This window comes from Numenius arquata, chromosome 7, assembly GCF_964106895.1.
Source record: "Numenius arquata chromosome 7, bNumArq3.hap1.1, whole genome shotgun sequence".
In the NCBI taxonomy this organism is placed as follows: domain Eukaryota; kingdom Metazoa; phylum Chordata; class Aves; order Charadriiformes; family Scolopacidae; genus Numenius; species Numenius arquata.
This window is the reverse complement of record NC_133582.1, coordinates 19727247-19746444: the sequence shown is the minus strand read 5'-3', so window position 1 is coordinate 19746444 and position 19198 is coordinate 19727247. Positions and strand designations below refer to the sequence as shown.

Here is a 19198-nt window from a genome sequence, read left to right as displayed (position 1 = left end):
CATTTCACATGAGCCTTAGACTTGGAATGATTTTCTTTTGTACAAACGGTTTCTTAAACTACACTTGCAGCATGTATAGTTTTGAAAATTCTGTTACACTGTAAACTGAATACCCACTGCGTATGGTGTGTGCTGTCCAGTATCTTTTTTCTTCTGATAATGCTTGAATGAAGTAATTTTTCCGTATTTCAAGCCTGTACCAACCTTTCAAGTTAATTTATGGGTTAGAGGAATTTTTTTTCCCCAAATAAAATCCAGCATACATAATCTTTGATATTTATCATTCCTATATAATTTGAAGTATTTACCTTTCCTTTAAAAAACACTCACACCCTTTTTCTCCTCCTCCCTCTTTTTGCGGCTGGAAACTATCCAAGTGATTTTTGAGAACCCCTTCTGTGTATTTGGATAGGACTAGCAGCTGGATGCTACTTTGCAGGTTATCTTACATGTATCATCCTATGTTGGGAAATGACAAATGAGACCACAGTGCGTATATGGAGTAGGTTTTGTGCATCCGGGAAGTGGAGGATTTACTGGGTGCGAAAGGACTGAACTGTTTGAGCGTGTGAGCATCCAGCATCAGGCTTCATACATGGATGCTACTGACACACGTGCCTTTGCCCGATTTGGAAATTGCAGACAAAAATGCAGAAGCTCAGCCTAACTCTGAACACTTAGAGATTCTGACAGCAATTGTTTAGCATAGATTAGTGCTTGGCTTTGAGCAGGAAACCAGGCATGGTGGAGGGGGTTGTTTAGTTTGGTTTTTTTCATCCCCTATAAGCCCTGCTGTGACACATGCTGCAAACCAGAGAAAAAAGACCTTGGAGGTGATGTACCACCTGGTTTCAAACTGAGCTCTATTGTTATTTTTGTAAATAAGGTTTAGATCTTCTGCAAAATTGGTTATAACATAGTTGAAGTTAGAAGCTCAGTTTTAATATAACAAATCTACCTGCTTAGTGTTATCCTTTAATATCAAACACAGGAAATTTAGGGTCACATACTTCAGTTGAAAGTTAATGGAATATCTCCACAGTGAGGAGTGATAGTTCTTTACCAGTACAAAGGGTTTCATAATTTACTTATAATGGCATTATTAACATTATAAATGTATTGCAGTCAAGCAAACTGGCCTTTTCATGAGGGAAGTTTCATGTTTTCATTACATGTTGTCATCCAGCAAAAGTACCAGCTATCGTTGCATTGCTTGCTTTTTGTAAGATGTAATGTGAAACTTTTACTGTTGAAATTCACTTCTGTACTTACTAAAAGTCCCACATTCAGCACTGCAGTTGCGATGTGAGTTCTTCCCTTTTACCAAGTCACTGTAAAATGCTCATGTTATTTAGTTACTCTGCTTTTATTGTTAGTGATTTGGACCTAAAAATCATCATTTAGGAGCTTTTTAGAAATGAGATGTCTTAAAAGAATGCTGATTTTATTTGTGAGCTGCTGACGCAGTCATAGCTTAGTCATCTTTTTAATGAGTGATACCTAAATATGCAAGGCATTCATAAAAATAGTAGTATCTCATCAGAAATATAATGCATGCTTTCTATGTATGTGTAACTCAAGACATTTTAAGCTGGAAAATATATTTCAGTAACATACACAAAATCAGACCACATAGATGTTGTAGATCTTGTATTGATGCAGTTTCTCTGACAACAAGCTTGTTTGGGTACCCTCTCTTGAGAACATTTTTCTAGTTCAGTTTAGTATCACTCCCCTGTGTAATCACAGGGATTTTGGTGGGATTCTGAGGCAGGTGCCCAAGTGCTGCCCATGGGACGTGTCAGTCTGACAAGTACAGACAGTATATATGGGTGCATCGTTGTACTGTTTGATTCGCCCCTGGGTGAATGGGTCCAGACACCCGTGGATATCAGAAAGGAAAAGCTTTAAAAAGGGAATCTCTGTTGGAGGTTCTGGTCTGCTTTATTTTGTTCTGGGGAACAAAAATGTGCAGCTGTTGCTTGCTTGACCTTAAATGGAGATGATCTGGGCTTTCTCCAGTGGGATTAGAAATCTGCCACCACAGCATGTTTCTTCTCATAAATTTATTTAGAGATCCGGTTGATGTTTGGGATAATGTCCAAAAAGAGACGTGTTATACTTCAACATACCAGCTCCTTTATTTAAATAATAATAAGACTTTTATTCACATTGACAGTGATTTCCTGGACTGTTTTTGCCTTTCGTGTGCTGGCCACCTGTAAAATCTGTGTAAAGAGTTTGCAATGTCAAGTATCTGCTCCGTTAATAATCCATGACTTGGCATAGAAATGAACTGCTATTCAAGCCCAATTATTTATAATACACAAGTAAAGAAATTCAGGAGTACATCTGAGTACTCAGGTTAGTGCATTATTTCAAGGTGCTGCTGCAGTTTCCTTTCATACTGTCAGTTTACCTCTCTGATACCTCACTGCTAAGGTTCTTGTGTTGCACACGTTTGGTTTAAAAGTGACTAAAAATGAAGAGAAGGGAGAAGCGGATGCTCCCACAGATGTTCAGTAGTTTGTGTGTGTAGGGGGAACAGAATAGTTTTGGTATTGAAGCTGAACACTAAAATGAGGTCTTTCCTTATTGTAACCAGTTTTTTCTGGCCAGATTCTGATGTCTCCTGCAGCACGTGTAATTGCTTGTAGCCATCCAGGTACCAGCAAACATGGCTTACGAGACAGTTTTTGCTGATCTGTGCTAAGGGAAAGGACCCAGCTAATGTATCCTTCAATTACACTTGTACTGCAGGTCTAACATAACCTAAAGGGAGATGGGAGTTTTTTATTCCTCCTAAAAATACAGGAAAAGCAGTATTTTCAGCTGTTGCGAACAGCATTCCAGATTTACACCAGGTAAGGAGATAGCCTAATCAATTTGGAGATAGTAACATTTTTTTCAGCCTTTGGGTTTTTTTGCTTGAATTTGATAGATTTATGACCCGCATGTTTGTATATTTTACCTCATGCCTCCTTGAACGCTTATCTGACTTCAGTGATTGTCACTCACATCTGGAATCCCAATGTTTTTTGGGTGTATGTGAACAAAGTTGCCTTTCTGAGGCTGCAGATTTTCCTGCTTCTATAGTCAGACTCACAGTCTCTGTTTAGCGTTGTAGGAGGCAGCTCTGCTGAGAAATCTAGGCTTTGTGTCGTGTTACTCTCCTCTGGGACAAGAAGTATTTACTTTTCCTAAGCATTGGACAGTCATTAAATTAGTTTGATCTTCACATTTTGTTCTTAATTATAAACAAGGTAAACTTACTTTTTGAAGCTGTAACTTGTGAAGCATACCATTGCAAAGTGATTTAAAAAACCGTACAAAATAAATTAATAGAAAACTATACAACTTGTGCTGAAATATTTCTCATTTTGGGAATGCTGAAGGCTCTGGCATGACTAGTCATCTGATTTGTTACTAACCAAAGACATTTTTGGAAAGGTCAGCTTGAATGTTTTCATTTCAGTCGCTGTTACTGGCATGAACTTTTAACCATTAAAGTAGATCACAGGGCTCAGAAGTGTAACGCCTGTTTATTGTCTTCAGTGCTTTGACCCAATGTTAGGAGAGAAGTAGGGGAACGTGAAATTTTGCCTGGCTCTTGCTCTGAAAATCCACAGTGTCCTTCCTCTTCCATACCCCCATAGAGAGCACTAATTTCACTTGGAGGCAACAGAGTTAGCACAGGCTTGACACATGTAGCTTTTTTATTTTGCAATAAAATATTGACAGCACAAAAAGCCATGCTCTTTCAAATACCTGGTTGCTTTCATATCAGTGAAGTGTGTTTTTTTTTACTAGATTAACAAAGGTAAAATAATTGAATAGTAGCAATTAATTGCAGTGGTGCAAAGTGTCTTCAAAATAGCAACGTCATACAGAATAGGAAGTTTGGAAGTTTGGTGATCTTCATTACAGTGGAAGGTTTTGTTATTTCTATGAAATGCCTGGGAGAACTGTGTTTAGGTGTTTACTGGTGTCCTCAATTGGTTAAGCTGAACAATGTGCTTTAGGTGGTGTGCTGAGATCCTTATACCTAAGAAACTGTGTTGAGTGTCTTTGAGATAAACTGTTCTAGGAAGCACAGAGATTAGTTGTGTTATTTGACATGTTATGAGTGATGGATGAACGGCGGGACAAAGGCATATGAAGGAGAGATAAAGTTGGAAGACCATGTTCCAGTTGCCAAGTGGTGGTGCTGGATTATCTCTGCTTAAACAGTAACTGCAGAATGGAGGAGAAACGATTGGGGTTTAGATTTAGCTGCTGCCTATCTCCAGCTGAAGGTTGTCCTAACAGAAATGCATAAACGTTGCCCAAACGTTGAACGCATTGGCAGCATTTAGAAGCCGAAGGATTCTCCTGTGCAGAGTGACCACCCTCTTGTAGTGTGGAGCTGGAGCTTGTAGGACAGTGGCTTCAGCATCTTGCTGGGATGTTCTTGCTGGGAGCTTCATTCAGATCACCATGGAGATCGTGCAGATCAGACTTTTAAAGGATCTTCAGACTAAGTTTTTAGTTGGTCCTACTTTGATGTGTACATATGGGAAAGGTGAACTGGAAACACATTTCTTTGTCTTGGTTGATGTTAAGAATGGCGTTTTTCTTTACTTATTTCTTCTGCCTGTTGCCCTGCCTCTTTTTTTTTTTTCTGTGTGGGAGGGGTGGAGGGAGGGGGGGGAATGGAGTGGCTATAAATAAGACTAGCATAATTCCCATGGTGAATGTCAGCTATTTATCGTTTCCTTTCCTTATTACATGCAATTTGTAGCTAAAACACTGAGCTATTTTTTTTTACTTCATCAAAAATCACTGAGGTTTATTTAAATAGCAGAATATCTTTTCCCTCTTCAGAAATGAAGTGCTGTTTCCCAATTACGTATGCAGGAAAAAAACCCTTTATTTTAAAAATAAAATTGTGTTTCACTCCTAGCACCCCAGAAAATTAAGATCCCAAACTTTGGGTTGCTTTTTGGTGTTGCTTGTTTTTGGTTTCTTTCTGTTGTAGAATGTGCCAAAATAGAAACATTGCTCTACTCCAGTGGTTCAGACCATTTCTGAGTAGCAAGAACAGATTTCCCAGTCTTGCAAATATTTTCTGACAATGTATTTCATTACAGGCAGCTGCTTTCTCATGGAGGTTCTGTTGTCACTCACTGGAGTGTGAAAACTTTGTCATGTATAGTCTCACAGGTCCTTTTGGCTGTAGCTGCCTGGCCACCAAGATGATGTGAAGGAGAGCTTTTCTTCCAACTTCTACAACTTTTTTCTTACAGAAGAAGCTATTTGTTTTCTTCTTTTTTTTTTTTGTGGCCTCTAGTGAAAATGAATTGGTCCTGTGGTTTTGAGATACAGTCCTTTGTATCCATTGGTTATATTAGTATTTGGTATAAAAATAGTATTGATATCTCTGAATTAGAAAATGAAAACAAAGGCAGTTAATTCTGAAACATGAACTTTGCCACCTTCTAGATGAGCCTCCTTCTTCTGTGTTAAAATACTGTCCTAATTCATGTTATATTGGATTAGTACTAGTTTTAAGAGACTCAATGTATGAGGGGGGTCATTCTTGCAATAAACAGCAAAATTAAATTTTAAACTCTTCAAACTGCAATAACTCCTGTGTAGGTTAAGAAGTATATAGATTAAACTAATCAAGTATAACATTATATCTTTAATGCATTAGCTGCCACTGTGAACAGAGTGTAAGCATACTTGATGAGGGGAAGCGAAAGGAAAAAGGGGGGCATTTCAGTCTAAAAAGGGTCTTCGAATATGGTTACAGGGTATATATAGCTGAAAAACACACCAGCTTGAATGTTCAATATGACTTTTTCAGCATGTAGAACCACAAAGGCAAAACTATAGAGGATCTCCTGAGGTCCTTACAGACCACCTGGGCTTCCTGGTGCTTCTTTCCATCTAGGAAGGATTTGGCAGATTCCCATTCATCTAAAACACCTTAGTAATGACAGCGCAGAAAGGTGAATTGAGAATCAGCAAGCCTTTTGAATTTGACCAGTGGGTAGAGTATAGCTTAATGGAAGTAGCAGTGGACTGGAATTTGGAAAATGGTGATTTGAATCTAATTTGAGTTACCAGATTTGCACAGGTTTCTTTCGATTTTTTTTTTTTTTTTTTTTTTTTTTTACAAAGATTCTAGGAAGGCTACTTTGAGCTTCAGTCACAGAGAAACTACGTAGAAGTGTACGTACAGCTCTGAACTAGTTGTTACTGGACAGCTTTTAGTTCTTTCCAAATGTTTGGTGTTATTGACGTATTATTAGACAGCATACTAGGAGGGGTTTGCTGCAGATGCCCCACTTTTAGCTGAGTGGCTCATCAATACACTGGGAATCATTTTCTCCTCTCATTCTCTCAGTATTGGACACAAAAGGGAGTCTCCAGCTGGGGCATTAGGAGGTCTGTCTCTGTGTGTGACTTTTTCTAGCATGGTGAAAAATAGATTCAGATCCTGTCAAACAGAATATGCAGCTTTATCTCCATTTTGGCTCCAAGGATGTTATGGATGGATAAGACCTTGTTTTTCTTTTTTAATACAATCAAAAACATCATTCAATGTATGTTTATTTTTCTTTAGGCAGGGATAGTCTCATTTGTGTCTGTTAAAACCAATATTTTGCTTACAAGATGGTTTCAGAACACAGCACTAGAGAATGTGCTGTGTTTTGGTGTTCTTTGGAGAGCCTTGGACAAATTGTCCATGCTCTTGTCTCAGTTTCTTTTCTGTAGAATGAGAGTTATATGACTAGTTTCTTTTTAAGATACTTTGAGACCTACAAGTGAAAAGTACTAATTGCTGATGATGGAAGTGATACTTACTTTTTAGCATGAACTTTTTCTACTCTTTCTGCTTATATTAAGAAGGTGCTAGGGCTCTCCCCCAGTTTATCTTCTAAGGAAGGAAAACACCTTCACACACTGACACGGATGTTCAAAAGCACCCTTACATCATTCTGCTACTTTTGTTAGAGACAAGTGCGTTTCAAGTACCCCTCATAAACTCAAGTGGGAAAGGTTCATAATCTGGATTGAAGCCAAACAGTTTAAATATCTGTCACTTATTCCACACACAAATTGTGTGACTACCTTCCTGCTTGTGTGGTTCCCAGTTTCACAGACAGTCCAGTGTTAAACTGGCTGCACTTCTGTTTGTCAGTGACGCAGAGGTTTCAGGCCAGGATTTTCAAATGTCTGAATTTTGAGATTTCAGGATCTGATTTGTCAGAGGTGCAGATGCTCTGTAATTCCCTCTGAAATTTAGACAGTCACTCAGGTACACGGTGTCTCCATGAGAGTTAAAAAAAATATTTTTTTTTCCCAAAATTCTGGGCAAGAGACTGAATAATTGTTGTTTACATGACGATATGTGACGTATGTGATGCTGTACAGGGATGGTGGTAGAATCTCTGCTTGAAGCGATGGAAATCTTTTCACGATAGGTCTATGTGCCATCCTGGTTGGTTTGCTGGGCGAAACACAAGCTAGTTCCTCCAAGGGAGAATTCCAGCAGTGGGGCAGAAAACATGAGTATGCCTCTAATAATTTCCATCTACTGAAGTTTTTCAAGGTAGTCACGGACAAACATAAATGAGTAATGTGCTCATATTGTGCAGAGCTCTGACACCCATAGACCTTATGTCTGCATGAGGCTGTTTTTGTTGAGAACTTGTTTTTGTCTTCCAATCTCCAGTAAGGTGGCTTTACTAAATCCCTTACTTGTGAATCCCTTACTTGTGCTGTTCACAGAATATTCTTGTCTTTTTTTAAACTGTGTTCATGGTAATGAGAGCTGGAGAAGAAAAAAGGCATGGGGGGGAGGGAGAACTGTGTGTGTGTGTTCTTTGCTTCTGCTTTATCAGGCTAAAAGGGAATGGAAAACAGTATATTACCTAATCATTCCCTCCCCATGTGCTGTCAGTTGTAACATGTACAGAAGTTGCATCTGCAAAACTGGAAATGCAGAGGTTCCATTAATTTGGCTCGACTCCATTCTTCCTGCAAGTGCCCAGAGAGGCCTGTTCTGGATTGCCATTTGTAAATAAAATGTGCTTTTGTGAGTTTTTGTGAATACTTGGATTTGTTGTCTTATAGTATTTTGAACATTTCTGCTTTACTTTTGTGGGATTTTTTCTTTCTTTTTAACTTCAGTTAAACCTGCTGAATATTACACTCATGGCTCATGTTCTTATAAAGTCATGAAAAACTAAAACTAAATGCAGAGGAAGAGAGGCCCAGTTTTCTGCTTCACGGGCAAACACCCTTCGCAGAATCTAAAGAACCTCCATTTGAAAAACTGGGCCCCTTGATAAAGAAATTGCAGAGCATCAGTTTTCCCCAAATGTATATTCCCGCTTCACATTAAATTCAGAGGGAGTTACCTCTCAGTGTTTCCATGTTTTGTTAAGAGAATCTGATGCTCTGTGCTTCTTGGGTTCCTGTAAATTTTCTTCTCCAATTAATGCACAGCAAGTATTCTTCTTCTTCTTTCTTTTTTTTTCTTTTCCTCTTTCTAATATTCACCCCAGTTGCACTCTCTTTTTGTTATCATCTTGTTACAGAAGGGTCCCTGTCCATTTCTGTGCAAGACTGATGGCCAGCTCTGCTCATTCTTGCAGAGTTCCTGCAGGCTGGCAAAAAACAGATACCTTTTTGCTTGCTTTCTAGGTCACGTTTTGGCCCTGATCAGGAGTAGTAAGTATTGAATGAGCAATCAACACTGACCCTTAGTAAACTGGTATTTGTAGATATTAGCAATGTACACTTAACATAAAGGTTTTTATAAACGATCAGAACTTGGCTGAGGGTGCCTGAGTGCAAATGACTGAGATATTTTACTTTTAGGGGTGCTTCCATTCATGATTGATTTGCAACTCGTCTTCCCAACTGTTCCTTTTTTCTAATCTATTTCTGTCTGACTTGTACAGTTCATAAAATTTTGTAGTGAATAAAGTATGTCCTACATTTGTGCAGCACTTAAAACAATGGTCTTCTTGTGGGCTTTGAGTAACTATAGTCACTTTTTGGTCATGCTGCTTTCCAGGCCAGAATAGGAAACAAAAAAGAAAATCAATTTAACAGTGAAGCTTTCACTAAAAGCTTCAAGAAAAAAGAAAAAAAAGTTAAAGTTGTTCTCCTTATAGAAGCTCCCTTTCATCTCCAGATTTTTGATTTTTTTTATTTAGTGAAGAACATTTGACTTTAAATGTAATGGGAAGATAAAATGAACACTTAATAAAACAAGTGCTTCTATACTTAGGAAAGACCCAATTGTTATCAGTGGAAAATTCCAGGCACTGTTGCTTTTAACGTCATATTAAGTGGCACCTAGAAGTGTTTTGTGTTCATAACATTTGCCAGAATATAAATGGAAAGGATTTCTGACAAAAATAATACTGGTGGTGCATGGAGTATAAAGGAATGTTATAACAACACATAAAAGCAAGAGAAGTGTAATTGTTCATGGGAAGATAAGCAGAAGAGGGTCTATAATCCAGCCTGCAGCTCTGGGAGTGCTGGTTTCACCCTTTAAGAACGTAGTAGCTTAAGGTGGCAGAGATGAGAAAGTCACGGAGGCTGCAGCCTCTTGTGATGGGGCTGTGCTTTACTCGTACAGTAACAACTGTATCTGTAGGGATCCTGAAAAGTCTTTTCAGAGTTCGTATATTGATTTCTTAGTTTGTTGTTTAGGGCTTTTGCACAATACCATCAAGGATGCTAGAGGGAACCAAACCTTGCCAGTTAAGTGGTAGCCAGTGTTCTGGTTCACTTCCCTTACTAATCCCCTGTTATGTTCCTGTTTTCCTCAGGAACTCCTGCTGGATGCAGATCCTGAGCACGTACAGATCTTTCATACATACAGTCTCTGACTGTAGGCTTAGGGCCTGTGCACGCTCTCATAATTTGGATAATCAGCACAGGCAGGGCTACTTTGAAAGATAAGAAAGTGTAGAAGGTTTTTGTTTTTATTCTCTTATGCCACTTTCATGTGGAAGTTCCTTTTCTTGAACTAATTGCATATCTAAACACCAGGTCTTGGCCAGTAACTTGACAGCATCACAGCATTTTTTTGGTAGCATTTTTTTCAGAACCTTAGAAAATATGTAGTCCACAAACCGATACTTTTGGAGGGTTTGGCACTGTCTGGAATTGAGATAATTCAATTTGTGGTTGTGTGTTTGTACTAATCCAGCACAAAGCTGTGCCACTGCAAAACTTGATGTCTTGTACACTGCTTTTCCACTTAACAGTGTGTGCCAGTGCTAGATTTCACATGGCCTTGTACAATGAATCTGATAGGAGTCTGACCTGGATACAAATAACCTTCATGTGTGTGGGATAGAGGGGAAGTGTAGGACTAGGGCTGTCGGGAGGGAGCTGAAAGGTATGAATGTTCCAAGTGGTGAGAAGGGGCAGGAGAACAGCCCCCCTCCCTTTGATAGCAGCATAAATTTATGCCACGTTGAAGTGACCACACGGTTGCTTTCAAAACCCTGTAACTATGCTATCAGTAGAAAATTTCCACTATTTTCTTTTTTTTTTTACCCCCTCCGTGGTGACTAGCATAGCTGACCTTAGCGTTTGTTTTCTCCCATCTCTCTTAGTATCCCAGCAACCATGTACTTGCTATGCTTTTCTCTTAATTCATTTGTAAGCTGTTGTGCTAAGGGATCATGTCTTCCTCTTGCTGTGGTTATCAAACCTGACCTTGATAAAGTTCAGAAGCCTCAGCTGCAGTATAAACAATGCTGGGGAAGAAATAAATGTACAAATAACAGTAACTTGTAGGACAGTCAAATTCCTCCCTGGCTTATGTGGGTCAAGTCCTTGAGGTCTCTAATAAGCATGTAATGCCTTGTGTGCAATGGGAATTTCTTTTGTAAGGAGGCTTCGGCAAACATTCTTGAAAAAATGTGTAATGGCTAGAGGGAGTGCTGCTTTTAGGAGGCGTTCTAATGCTGTTACTGTTCATTCTTTTCCTTTTTGAAAGCTTTCCACTGTCTAAAAGATACAATGATAGTGGTGTTGTCTGTAAATAAGCATTAGCATTCTAATTTTTTTATTGGAAGGGCTTCGAAAAGGCATACAACAGATGCAATAATGCGGTTCCATCTGATTGAGGAGAGGCACGTTGCCCCCCCTGCCCTTGCACAACAGAACAACTCATTACCGCAATTTTAAACACTTGCCGCAAAGAGGAGGGGGTTAGTGCACTAGCAAAGGGCTTCATGTGCTTGCTTAGTAAAGCCCTGTATGACATTGCAATGCCAAACTGAATGGGTCTCATTCTATAATGGCAAAAAACCCGCAGGAAAATGGCGAGGACTGGGTTGGGGGGGAGGAATTGTCCTTTTCTTGTATTCTTTAGCCAATTTTGAGATTCCAAATTACCAACACTAATTTAGACTACTGGAAGCTTGATAACAATTAGTGCATCTGTCACGCTGGCTCCTTATTCTGTCGAAATCCTTTGTGTAACATCCATGTAGTTCAACTATGACTATATGTATTTTTAAGGTGAACTCTTTCTTAAGTGAGTTTTCATCTTGTTTTTCAGCCTGAGGTTGGAGCCTAACTGTGATTCGTCTCTCAGCACAATGTAGTCAGTTCTGTCCTTAGTCACATGTACTTGGTCCCAGCATAGTTTAACACTGAGAAGTCCCGATGTGTCATCAAGTAAGGACTAGATTGCCCTTTCGTTCTTAAATTTTATTCAATGTAGATCCTAAAATCTTAAAATCTGAATCTTCTTTCATTTGTTTGTGAGATGCTTTTGCTACTTTCCCCCTTCTTCTTCGTTTGGGTTTTTTGTTTTGTTTTGTTGTGGTTTTTTCTTCTGATACTCTTATGCCAAATTGTCGTATCTCATTTTTCATTCCATCAACCATGGTTTTATGGGCTCTCAGTCTAGGAAACAAAGTATTTGCTGGCTGATTTCATGTCTCTTCAGCCTTTGTGGTATTTAGCTCTTTACTCATATATTACTCTTTCTAAGCTTTTTAACCATTAGAGTTGCACTTCTTTGGACATGTTCTACCATTTCAGTGACTTTTTGGTAGTACCATGCCTAGAACCGAACATGTTCTTCCAGCTAGATTTATGCCAGAGCTATTTAAAGTCACTGTCTTACTCCTTCCCTCACCCCCTTTCTCTGTGCTCTGACGTATCAGATATAGGCAATCCAGACTTGCATTAAGATGATTTTTCAGGCAGGTTAAATTGTGAACTCCTGTCACGTTTATTCTCCCTGTTAGTTGTGGTGCCTCTTACATTAATTACTTTGCAGGCTGCATGTCTGTATAAAGGATGTGTTTGGGAATTTTTTCCAAGCCTTGCTGATTTTTTGATATTTTTTTTTCCCCTTACTGGATTTCACCACTTGCTGTTGGCAATGCTAACCTCTCTATGATACATCTGTATTTCTCAGTACCTCACAACTTGATGATGTTTCAATTTTCATTTTAATTATGTTATCCTTCTCATTAGAAATTCCCCAAAGAACACCACGTGTTCCACGGCTGGAATAAGGGTGCAAGGGTTGTTCTCTCCCCCATGACTGCTGGAGATTTGTGGAAGTATAGCAAAGTGGGATACAGCCTTTCTTCACAGTGAGGGTGACAGAGCCCTGGAACAGGCTGCCCAGGGAGGCTGTGGGGTCCCCTTCTTTGGAGATTTTCAAGACCTGCCTGGATGCAGTCCTGAGTAACATGCTCTAACATGCTCTGGGCAATCCTGCTTCAGCAGGGGAGTTGGACTAAATGATCTTTATGGTCCCTTCCAACTCTAAAAATTCAGTGAAGTGAAAGCCTAGGTGTTGCTGCCAAGGATTGTAGTGATTATATCCTGCTGAGCAGAAACACTGTCTTCCCTAAATGGCAAAGATGGAGCAGAGTGGAGCGGTAAGTAGGTAGTGGTAAAATACAGACACCCCAAGTCAGGATTTCTTGAATCAGTCTATAACCTTGTTTTTACCCATCTGGGAATCTGTTATAATGGTCTTTGTGGCTCTTCTTTCTAGTGCATTTCAGCAAGGCACAGCCTCTTTCTACAGAAATGATTCCTTGCCTTACTTTTAAAGTGATTTAAAATTAGGGCCTGATTCCATGGTTGCAACCTCCTCTCGCTTTTTCTGCCTGAGAGCCGTTAGTCCTGTCGTGTTTTGCTGCTGTTCCTCCCAGATTGTCTGGATTGAGGGAGCTGTTGCGAGCTGAAACACTTGGCCTGATGTTAGGATGAAATCTGGGTGGGGAGGAAGGGATGGGTAAATCCTTCTTTCCTTACCCAGGGTGGGGAGGTCATCAGTGACCGCTGCTCTGCCATTACAGATCTAATCCTTTTTCCATCACAGGGGAGCAAAGACCAAGAATCGCCTCTGTGATAATAGTACATTTGGCCTTGCTGCTGCCACATCCACCTCTTCTTTCTCCCTCGTCACCCAGTGAGGTGGTAGGGCAAGTGCTGTGTCCCTGAGGCACAGCCCGTGGGGACACTCCTATTTATTTCCTCCACTGTCAGTCGAACAAAAGGAACCTATAGTCCTCCTGTTGTCATTGTTTGATGATTCTTTGTCTTGGATTAGCCGTGGATGCAAGGAATGCTCTTTCTCCTGAATAATGAATGCCCTGCAGAGGGGTAGTCTGTGGTAGTGTAGGGCAGTGCAAGCAGTTGGCCAAAAGGGATCATTCGCTTACCATAACTTTTGGTGCTCTGCTAGCTGTTAGGAATGGGCTGTGAAAACTTTACTACTACTTTTTGTAGAACAGTCAGCGCTAAATTATTTAAATTGCAACTTTCAGAAAAAAAACCCAGCCTTTAAAATCCACTCCTTTTTTGAGATTAGCTATCATTTGACACTTCTGCACTCCACCTTTACTTTGCGATACAGCTTGTTACGTGGAATGCTGTGCTGCTCTGTGTGCTGAGATGCTGAACTACAAGCATGTTTGGAGAAGATAGTTTTAATTAGCACAATTAAAAACACAGCCATTATTGGCCTAAGTTATCCAGTGTTGTTACCCTCTAATCCAGAGAAAAATTATTTTCCCACTGTTAAGAAACATGATGGAATCAGTCAGCAATGTGTGTTCAGCAATAAATATTTGCATATAGGCTAGTACAGAAAAGGTTGGGTTTTTTTTTTAATTATTTTCTTTTCCCCCAGCAGATAGCTGTGCCTCAGCAGTGACTTGAAGGCTTGCCAGGCTGTAAAAGTCAAGGCCAAGCCCTTGTCAAAAGACAAGCCAGTGAGGACCTTTGGACGCCACTGTGCAAAGGATACTGTTTTGACTGAACAGATGTTCTCGGTCCAAGGCTGATACTCTCGGAAGAGGTGCCAGGCGACAAAAATAGTTGTATTTTCTAGGGCAGATGGAAAAGAATGCTGTGTGTTTCAAGCTGGTATTTTATTTTGCAGTTGTGGAGGATTCAAGTTGAGGACTTGGAGTTGTGGATGGCTTTCTGTGTATGAGTCCTAAAAGTGTTTCTTGCTCTCACTATTTGGTTTGATGTCCTTAGGAGACAAAATACTCACGTGTAAGTGGACCACCTGTGTGTTACCACACCATTCAAAGCAGCTTAGAAAGCTGTTTGGAGTAGTCAACACCATGTGCTCATAAATGAGTGAAGTGTCTTGTTATTCTGGGAAGTGCTAAGAACTATTTTTAGCATATTCTTTTTTTTTAAAATTGGCTGAAACATGATATCAGAAACAGAAATTTTCATCTGTTCAGAGTGACAAATTGAAGCACACAGTTACAATACAAAATAATATTTTATTGGTTGTTACTTATGTGTGTACAACATGTATATACTCCATAAGATTAGATACATTGCAAAGCCAAAGCATCTCGGTCAGTCAGCTAAGGAGGACTTAATATATTCAATTTTTTTAAAAAAATCATGCTATTGTTAGCATCTAATTGACAAAATAATACTCAGTTCTTAATTTTGGGAAACTCATTGCCTTGCATTCTAGGAGCCTTAATATTTAATAGCTTGTATAGTCACTGTACCAAAGTTGAAGGGATTCTTTCTAATTTCAGTGCAAACTATTATGTTCACAAAGGTGCTAGATTGAAGTAATGGTCTTGCTCTGAAGAATTTTGCTAGAGAAACCACTGGTGGCTTCCTAAATGTTTTCAGTTAATATGGGTTCATATTTAAATAATTGTTTTTAATATCGTAATTTTTATAGTTTAGTCTTAAAGACAAAATTCACTTGCTCAATAAATGCATTGATTTTGCTTTATAAAGTCATATATTTCCTGTTTACCATGTCAAAACTCTTGTGCGTTATTTCTTTTGGGTAGAGATGGACTTTCTGGCTCTGAAAAATAAGATCTAATCCCAACTGCATCAAGGACTCTTTCTTTCTCTTTTTTTGACTGTAGGGTGATGATATTGAGGTAGATATAGAAAAACATTCTTCTGCACTGTAGTGGGAGAAGCAAAGGAAAAAATTTCATGACACAAAGTACAGTGATAGTTCCTGATGTTGTCACTTTATACTGCATGACATGGCATGTGTGACTAAGAGAGACTTTCAACGAAATAGTTTTTTGCTGGTGCCTGTTAATTCAGCCAGTCATGTAGATAACTGTAATACAGAACAATATGTGACAATCCTAAGGTATTCTGTAAGCACCAAAGATGCCTTCGAAGTTATCTGGTCTGGATTGAGTGACACAGGCAAAATTAATTTTAGATTTATTAACCCTTAGAGACTCTGCACTTTACTTACAGGAAGAATCATGACTTGGTATCTTTCCTAAATTTTATTATACTTCTGCCCAAACAAAAAAAAAAGCCAAGGTAATATCACCAATTTAGGATTTTTAAATGCTAATATTGATCGCTGTGTTTGAAAAATGAAGCAAGACAACTGTTAAATCGATGGCAAATGTTAAAAAATGGGTGGTAGATCTTAATCCAAGCCACACTTAGTTTTGCCATTCCTTGCCTCCCAGTAGAGTGCTGTGCCATCGTCAGCATAACTTCCTTGAACAAGCATAGGTTTAATGAACTGACTTACTAGAAATTGCAGATGCGACAAATTTTATTCCCACAAAACTTTCAAACCTAGAATACGCTTCAGTAAGCAGTTGTACTTTGGCACTTCTTTTTGACACAACAATTGAGAGAATTTTCAAATGTTTTCTGTAGGGGTTTTTATTGCTTCTGGCATATATTAATGAATGAGCATGGGATATGAACTATTAACCATAGTCATAAATCAGTGAAGCATTTTAAGATAAAATTTGATGTTAATATTATCATATTTTTCCTCAAAAAGCAGTGTTTATCCAGTCCATATGACCTTTTCAGAAAAGATACAATACTTGATATACAATCATTGATATTGTCCAGCAAGGAACACAGTCAACATTTTCAGTGTTCTCTTTGGCCAGAAATTGGCATGAAGTGGAATTGTTGGGTTTTTTTTTGTTTTGATTTTTTTAAATCGTTCCTGACTAATTTTACTATTGAAGCTATCCAGTTTATTAAGCAAAGGAAACGTTCATTTCATGATCTGAAGCAGATGAATTGGACTTGGGGGGGGGGGGGGGGGAAGGTGATGGTCTTGAAAGATTTTAGAATAGTAGATCGTGTCATCTTACATCTGGTTTTAAGTTATACATTGCAAGAAGGAAAATGTGTTTCTGTCCATTTTATCAATGGGCAAGTTAGGGATTGAACTGAATTAGACTGAATGGGAAAAAATACTTTTTCAACTTACAGAAGAGACCACAGCTGTCAGGAGTTGGTTCCTGACTTCAGCACATCATGGTATGGGGGTTCAAGCAACGAATTCTCTCCATTCAGTGTTACAATTCACAGTAAAGTTTTGACCAGAAACATGGATGGCTTGACAATTGTTTACCTAATTTTAATTGTCAATGGTATGTCTTGGTTTTAATACAGTTTATTGTAATTTCAAATGAAATTTAAAACTTTTGAGAGAAATACAAGTAAAAATATTCTTTCACTTTTTTTTTTCCTTCTGCTCTCTTCCAAGACCATAAAAAGGCAAAATGGTCCAGGATGCCTTGGAGATAATAAAAAGAGAAATCTTTTTTTCAGTGATTAAAAAAACTGGTGGAAGATTAGACGATACCTCATGGCAGCCAATGCTGTGATGCCTCGATCTGATCACAGAAGTTCAAACTTAAACCTTCCCTTGTGTAAATTCCTGATACAAATATTTGTAATACTTTTTATATTCTGAGTATAAATTTTTTCTTGATTAAACATCCCAGCTAGTTGTTTACTTTTCTTCCAAACCATAATGTTGTTGGTTCATATTCAGTTCAACTGTCAGCCTCAGTTTGTTCTAAGATACATAGCCTGGCTTTTGTGAAGATGAATGGAAAGACTGAAACCTGTTACTTGTGAAACTTTTCTTTTTGGAAACAGTTAGAATTTAACCAGAATTATATTCTCTTGTTCTGTATTTTCAGTGCAGACACATCTAGGTGAATTTCTCTTTCTCTATATACTAAAGTTACAGGTGGGAGTCAAACAAGTGAAAGGGATGGTAACCGTTGTCTGCAGTCATCGGCAGGTCTAAAGCTATCAAGCTATCTCATTTGTAGTACTAGAAGAATTGCAGCAGGATATGAACATTTTGTGGTGTTTGTCTTATGTCCTTGAGCTCTAAATGAGCTTTTAATCTCAAACTGCTTTCAGAGTTATGAATTCTTTAGTAGAGAAATGATAAAATAAGTTTTCAATCACTGACACTGGACTGAAGCTTGTTTCAAGAAACTTGCTTGTGAATCCAATTGTTTTGTATAAAGCAAATCTGAATTAAACTAAAAAACAACTGAAGTTTCTGAAACAACAAACCATTTTGTAAATGCCTTAATATCTAGGATATTATTTACCTTTACTGTTTCGGAGGCTAAGTCTACAATTATTTTATGCAGGTTCCAACTGGAACATCTCGTCAAAGTTACCCAGCTACCAGCTATCAGGACTTCAGCAACTGGGAATCTCTAATGAAAATTAAAGAGGGGCTGCTAAGGCAGAAAGAGATTGTGATCGATCGGTGAGTAACCTGCTCCTGCTGCATTGATTAGATTAGACGATGTAAAAGCTGTGATGTAGAAACTGACTTTCAGGAGAGCTGCTTAGTCAGTGAAGGTGTTAGGTTCCAGCCCAGCAAATATTTATGCACAAATATGTGGGAGCTAATCGTTGCCAGCAGAGAAGACTGGCTGCTGGCAGGAAGTCTTTTACAGAGTTGGAAATTTGCTTAGGGGTTTAATGCCTCTGCAATGGAAAAGGGAGATCGAGACCAACAGTCAGTTCTGTCAGCTTCCCCATCTTGGCTTCTTACTAGTCTGGGGGGTTGTATCAGACATCTCTCTGCTTGTTCGGGTCTTGAGAGTGACTTGCAAGATGAAGATTGGTAAACTGCATTGCACTGATTTTCTTTTCCATGACAAGTACAGAAATGCAATATATTTGAAGCCAGTTGATAAAGCTTTGAGAAATTTGCCTTTGCAATAACATTCAGTGGTAAAATCGTATTCAAATGCTCATACAAATTATTCATATAATAAAATACTAAATCCAGGATCTATCTGTCAGTAAATACATCACTTCTTATTAAAATCGCTACCAATCTGAAATGGGCCTTGGCAGCAACTCACTGCTGTTAAGTTCTTGATGTTTGGATAAAATGAAGCCTTAACAAGGAAAATGTGCTTTTAATAAAGCTTAATGAGGCTTATGCTAAATTAGCAGATGTCATCAGAAGCTGCAGAGTTTGGATGTAGGACATTTAAGAAGGACATTTTTATGTTTGACATAATTATCATTTGGCTTAGTCTGTGTTTTAATAATAAACTCTTGGCTCATGGCTGAAAGAGGAGTGGTTGTTCTGATCTTGAAATAGTTGTGCCCTCTTATTGATAGTTTGCTCCACAGCATGAGAACTGTGTAAAGCAGGTGTGTGTTGATCACAGGAATCTCAGGCATCCATTGTGAATGTTTTTATATTTCATCTAGCAGTTACGCTCTTTTAATGGGTGGAGATGGACAAGTTGGGCATAATTTACTTTGGGACCAGGAGAATTATGCTTGTGTAAGATCTGTTCCTTCCTCTGTTGCAACAGAGCAAGGAATTGCGGTGGTTTAAGGTCTTTCTGTCCCCTAGCGATCTGGC

General features: G+C 38.7%; 1 protein-coding gene across 1 annotated transcript in view; it reads left to right on the top strand.

The window, feature by feature from the left end:
* CEP85L (centrosomal protein 85L) overlaps nt 1-19198 on the top strand; it is a 148071-nt gene that overhangs the window by 96235 nt on the left and 32638 nt on the right. Inside the window, exon 4 of the mRNA XM_074150099.1 lies at nt 17955-18076. Coding sequence (XP_074006200.1) covers nt 17955-18076 — 122 coding nt within the window. The remainder of the gene's footprint in view (nt 1-17954; nt 18077-19198) is intronic.